Source organism: Sinocyclocheilus rhinocerous, unplaced genomic scaffold, assembly GCF_001515625.1.
Source record: "Sinocyclocheilus rhinocerous isolate Xijiao unplaced genomic scaffold, SAMN03320098_v1.1 scaffold3824, whole genome shotgun sequence".
Lineage (NCBI taxonomy): Eukaryota > Metazoa > Chordata > Actinopteri > Cypriniformes > Cyprinidae > Sinocyclocheilus > Sinocyclocheilus rhinocerous.
The window spans coordinates 231,602-237,657 of record NW_015641015.1 but is presented as its reverse complement, the minus strand read 5'-3'; the positions used below and the strand labels follow the sequence as shown (position 1 = coordinate 237,657).

The 6,056-nt window shown below is 38.9% G+C and overlaps 1 protein-coding gene across 1 annotated transcript in view; it reads left to right on the top strand.

The window, feature by feature from the left end:
- Window positions 1–6,056, top strand: part of tp53bp2a (tumor protein p53 binding protein, 2a) — a 36,087-nt gene that overhangs the window by 5,851 nt on the left and 24,180 nt on the right. Inside the window, exon 3 of the mRNA XM_016569930.1 lies at window positions 5,745–5,858. Coding sequence (XP_016425416.1) covers window positions 5,745–5,858 — 114 coding nt within the window. The remainder of the gene's footprint in view (window positions 1–5,744; window positions 5,859–6,056) is intronic.

Sequence of the window (6,056 nt, the reverse complement as noted above, 5' to 3'; positions counted from 1 at the left end):
TCAAACCTTCATCACGGCACAGTTCGCCTCCTGCCCCCTCAGACCTCGCAAACAGCATCGCTGTTCTTCTCGCAATGCCCCAAACTCATTGTCTCTGTCAACAGGAACAGTAATGAAACGTCAAAGCCATACTACAAGCTATTTATTCTGCTCAGGTGCAGCCGTGTCTCTGTGCTCAACGCTTTCAGCAAGAGACGCTTTCCTATAGAAGCCCGTTTCTGCCACTGAATAAAAAATGAAAAAGGTAATTGTGACTTTTTATCTCACAATTAAACTTAAGACTTTTTTTTCTCAGATTTGATATAAACTTGTAATTCTAACTTTTTTCAGAATTTCGACATATGTAAACTCGCAAATGCGTGTTATAAAGTCAGAATTGTGTCTTTTTCTCAAAATTGCAAGTTTATATCCCACAAATCTGACTTTATAACATGCAATTGCAAGTTTGTGAGCAATTGTAAGAAAACAGTCTTTTTTCCCCCTCAGAATTGGACTTTATGTCTCACAATTCTGAGAAAAGAAGCCAGAATTGCAAGAAAAATGTCAGAATAGCAAGATATAAACTCAATTGTGAGGAAAAAAGTCAGAATTGCAAGATATAAACTCACTTCTACCTCACAATTCTGACTTTATAACTCGCAATTGCAAATTTATATCTTGCAATTCTGAGAAAAAAGTCAGAATTGTGTTTATATCACACAATATGAGAAAAAAAGTCAGAATTGCGAGATGTACAAATTACAATTGTGAGATAAAAAGTTGCTCCGTTTTTTTTTTTTTGCATTTTTTATTCAGTGGCGGAAAAGGGCCATCCATGCTTTCCGCCAACATGAAAGCAAATCATTTTTTTCCCATCCATGCATTTTGGGGTTTTCATTCTCAAGATTGGCTTAGCAACCTCAGAAGGAAAATATATTATACAAAGACGTAACACTGCTCACATTTGTCTTTGTAAACAGACATTCTGATTCCTCCCACTACAACATCTGATCCGAGCACCAGGGCGCAGACTTTATGCCACTGAGGTGTAATATGCATATTACTTTAAAATATGACTGAACATGTACCCAAGATTGTTGGAGAGAAAAGGATGGGTGCTTAGATACAATGCTGAAGTGAGCTTTTGTGCGAGTGACGGTTTAAATGCGTACCTTTCTTGTAGCGCCACCAAAGTCAGTTGGGGCTGCAGTAACCATAGTAACAGCGGATTATGATGTCTTACATAACCATGCCTGTGCATTTAAACCCCCTGGATGAACCGTGCCACATTGATTTCATAACGAGCATGTGTCTTCTGGGCATGTTTGACTGAGGGGGAAAAAAATCTCATTACTGTAACATGATGAAATATCATGTATTATTTCAAAAGTTTTTTTTTTTTTTGCATTATAGGAACTTTTGTACTGTCTTTAATAAATGCTTATTTAAATAAATGAGAATGACAATAATAAGAATGACCATTGATGGTGAGGAAGAAATTGTGAATTACAATATATTAAAAAAAAATTATTAACAGCAAATTGCAATAATGAGAATCAAGGGTAAAATGTGCATTATCTCTATTAATAAAATAAAATGCTAAAATCAAGCTGTTTTATGCAAAATATACGTTTTTTAATTTTGCAATGTGACCTGAACTGAAAAAACAAAAAACAATCAAAATGGAATTACAACTAGACCAGACATTATAACCTTGGCGAAATTCCCTGTTTGACCAAGCAATGGAGGACATGGTTTAAAACTTGTTCGTTTTTGCAAATGTTTTTGCAGTTCTGTTTGTCATAGAAATCACACTCCATTAAAGGACAAGTGCACCCCTATAAAAGTCTGTTATTATTTACTCACCTCCATGTCAGTTGTTATTTTTTTCTGTGGAACACAGACAAAAAAGATTTGAAAGAATCGTTACTGTGATTTAGCAGAAAAAAAGCATCGTAAAAAGTATCATAAAAGAAGTCTCCAGAAGCCATACAATAGCTTTGTGATGAGCAGACCAGAATAGGAGTCGCTATTTAATAATAATTAAATATTAGCAATCAATATGTTGAACATCAGTAACATCCAACAAAGTTGAGTTTCTCATAACCAAACATCATGCCATCAAACCTCCTCCACAGCTGCAATATTTGATATAAGAGCAGCATAGGTGAAGATGTTTAGGAAATAAAGAGTTTCAGTATAAAAAAATTACAGGCATCTTGACTTCATCAAGTGGAACTGCAAAGAAAATCATCACACAATCTCATAAACATGAGACTTGTGCATCGCTTCTAGAAATCTGAGTTTGAGTATCTGAAAATGTTTTGTGACCTGTTCAATCTGCTAAAATCAATGATCTCACAGACACAAAGCACAACAGCTTTTTTATTGAAAACAATTTGCTATTACTGGCCCAAACCAGTTCCTTGCTCTGCCTGTTGTATCTCATATCTGGGCTCTTTCCAGAACCGCCATCTGTTGGTCTTTGTTAATGACACAGTTTGTCTCAGCGTGTTGTGCATCTCCATTCTGCAGCGCGGCTCTAAAGTCACAATGTGTAATTTCGTGCCGCTGATAGGCAGTTTGTGTTTTCAGAGTTTTGTGTTGATAACACGGGATGCTGAGCGCTCTCACGGTGGAGAGGGAAGGTGTTCGGGCATGAATTTCACAGTGGGAGAGAAACTGTGTGGGTTGGCTTTTTGCTTCAGTTTGACTTAAATCGACCTTTAAAAGTGCATTTAAAAGCAATTATAACTTATATTTCAAGCTGTTGCCTCATTTTGAGAGAAGTAATGATAACCTGCATTCAGTAAGTGCGTCAGAAGTTGATTCAGTGCGTTTCCCCTACAACAATGTACGATGCATCAGCGGGTTAACTACCCAACTAGTCACGACTGTTTTGTAAAACCGTAGTAACATAGTAGTAACACTGCCATCGTTTGAACCAAATTGGTTCAACAGACTGGATATATAGGACAAGTGGTAGAGTAATAATAATTGATTAATTGAGTCAAGATCACAAATGGAGCGTAGCGATTGTTCTGGCAGGCCATGTTAGTCAAGCTCGCATCAGCTGACACTCAGCTGATCCACGTCTACCTATAGGATCACGACACCAATCATAATTCCCTTCATAAGGTCCCTTCAGTCATTATTCAGCAGCTATCACTTCGCTCAGGAACTAATCACCCACCTCCATCCCCAGCTCCTCCTCTCGTCCAGTCAGGACTTGGCAGTGAATATATCATTGAGTCAGACCACTGAATCATGTTGTTAAAATAATCACGTAGAACATTAATGGTATCTGCTACATTTATCATTGATGTTGGTTCTGTTCTGTTACCCTAGGGGCGTATTCTGCTCTCCCTGCTCCTATCCATGCTAGGCTGCGTGGATGGGGAGTGTTTGCCCAGAGCAGAACCATTCCCCCAACCTAAAATGTATGCTAATTGTAAGTTATATTGACGATTGTGGTCCTGACAGAAATATATTTTCTCTACTGTAATAAAGGCTATGAATATCCTTAATTATTATGAAAGTACCCGAGGTGGTTTTAAAAACACAGATAAACTATACATTGTCGCAGTCAAGTAGTGAGCAGAGGCCGGGGGCTAGCGTGAGGAACGGCGGGAGGGTTAGATTGAGCAGAAGCGGGGGCTTGAGAACGGCGCGGCCGGCGATTTCGACGAAGGAGTGTCCGGAAGGACATGTGACGATCCCCCACACTGGACTCTGCTTCGTCCACAGTGAAAGCCGATTCGGCGATCCACCGCGCGAAGTTGATGTATTTCCTCAGCGACCAGGAAAAGTCCTTAAACAACAGTAAATGCCAAGTTCTGAATGTTTGGCAGTGCGATTTAAGTGATTTTTTTATTAAATGATTTCAAATTGTGTCCTTAACAGGGTGACCCCGGACCAGAGGGAGACCCTGGCCTTACTGTAAGCATTAAGTAATTAAATTACTCAAAATTTCCCACATCGTGATGTAGATATGTGGGGGCGTGTTAGAACGAGGCGTTTTAGGTAGGCGTGGCTGACTCTTAACTTTTATAAAGAATATCTCTTTGGATTTGAGACTTTAGTCTTTGCAACTTTACAGATCTTCTTTATGCACCAAGAGCTTGTAACACTCCAAAGAGAAAGGAACAATTGAAATCGCATCATATGACTCCTTTAATGTTTCATCATTCAAAGCATTTCTATCTTCTTTTAATTCAGTTACAGTGCTAGCTGGATGCAGGGCTCTAGACTCATTCTTCCCACTGGTTGCTCTGCTGCGACTAACTTTCTCAGTTGGTCGCACGAGCATGATTTGGTCACACTTTTTTTTCTTTTTTTTTGCGCTACAACATGGGATTAATCAATGCATGCTGATGAATAGTTATTCTCTTATTATAGCTGATAGCTATATATGGTAAAAAAAAAAGTTTTTAACATTCAATACATTCTTTTTCATCAGTATTATTTGTGTTTTGAATTTTGCGTACGGGAGTTCCTCTTTTGCGGCATTATAAGTCAGGCTTCAGATACTTTCCCTTTCGAATTCGTGATCTTGGTGTCGCATTTTACAAGTAAAGATAATTGCCTGTTGCGCTTACATCTATACATTCACTTTTTAAGGTTAAAACAAATGCTTGAAAGATGGATTCAATGGAATTGAAAAGCACAACAACAATAAAACAGTAGGCTACAATGACAAGCTAGCTTATATAACGTTTATTAACAAAATCGAATAAGACAAGGCACGGCATACACCACATGCTGTATTCTATATTGACTAATAAATTACAGAACGTTTAGCAAACACTGAGGAATCAAATAAATAAAAAAAATTTAAAGAAAGACTCCATAGTCTCCACAGCAAAGATAAGAGGCTTTTCAAAGTGAAAACTAAAAGAAAAGTAAAACTAAACTAGCTGTCGGTGACATTGTTGCATATTCACTTACTCTGGTTTAAGTAGCGTTCTTTTACATGAATCCTCCGTCTGCCATCGTTTCCTCAGTATTTGCGTCATTTGTGCCGTGGCGCTTTGAGAACGCTTTTGAGCAGCGCAGACCATGCACTCACACAAATGTGACCACGACTAATTTTAACTTGCACATTCTCAAAAAATTGCAAATGCGACCATTTTGGACGCAGTCTAGAGCCCTGTGGATGCCTTTGTCCATATAAGGGATTTGCTGGAGCGCCCTCATTCTTATTACTTCTGTGATGCATGTGTAGATTTTCTGCGCGAGGGCACCCTCTGGCTTTCAGGATGAATGAAACAGACATTACGTGTGTTTATAGCAGGAAATAATGGCCAAACCATAAAAATAATACTACTCTCAAAAGAAATTTGAATTAAACATATGATAATCCATGTTTTTGTACAGTGTATATACGTTTTTGGAGTTTTAATTAAAGTGTACTGGAGTGAGGGTAATCAAAAATATTTTCCAAGGTTGACAGGTCTGTAACAGTCACATCTTTATACCCATTAAGTGCATTGCTAGAGCAACATCAGACTCCAGTTTCTAGCAAAGGAAACATCTGCTGTATCACACTGGCTGTGTGAAGCTCTGGGGAAGATTGTACTGCACTAAATTCAATGATGAAGATCGGTTCCAGCAGCGGCTATCCTGTCTCTGTTATGGCTTGTGGGAATCCTGAATCCTTACCACACTTTTGTTCCATGAATACAGTAGATAGCGCTAAATAAAGGTTCCTTTTATTAACTGAATGTTGGATGAATGCATGTGTGTTTGTGTGACTGTGAATGCAGAGCGGGAGATAGGCGAGAGCGAGAAGATGATGGATCTGCTGCTGCAGTGGGGGCAGGAGAGGCCTGAGGTTCGCTTCTTTCTGCGTCGAGGAAAAGCACCCAACCTGCTGACAGGTAAGCTCTTACCGTAGTGTTTACTGCTGCCCAAGTACACGGAAGGATTGGTATATTCACTTCTGTCGCAGATAGTCTTGCAGAGATACTTAATAAAAAAAAAGTTCCTGAACCTCTGTGATCCCAAAACTCAGCCATACACACACACTCACACACACACACACACACACTCACACACACACACACACTCTCACACAC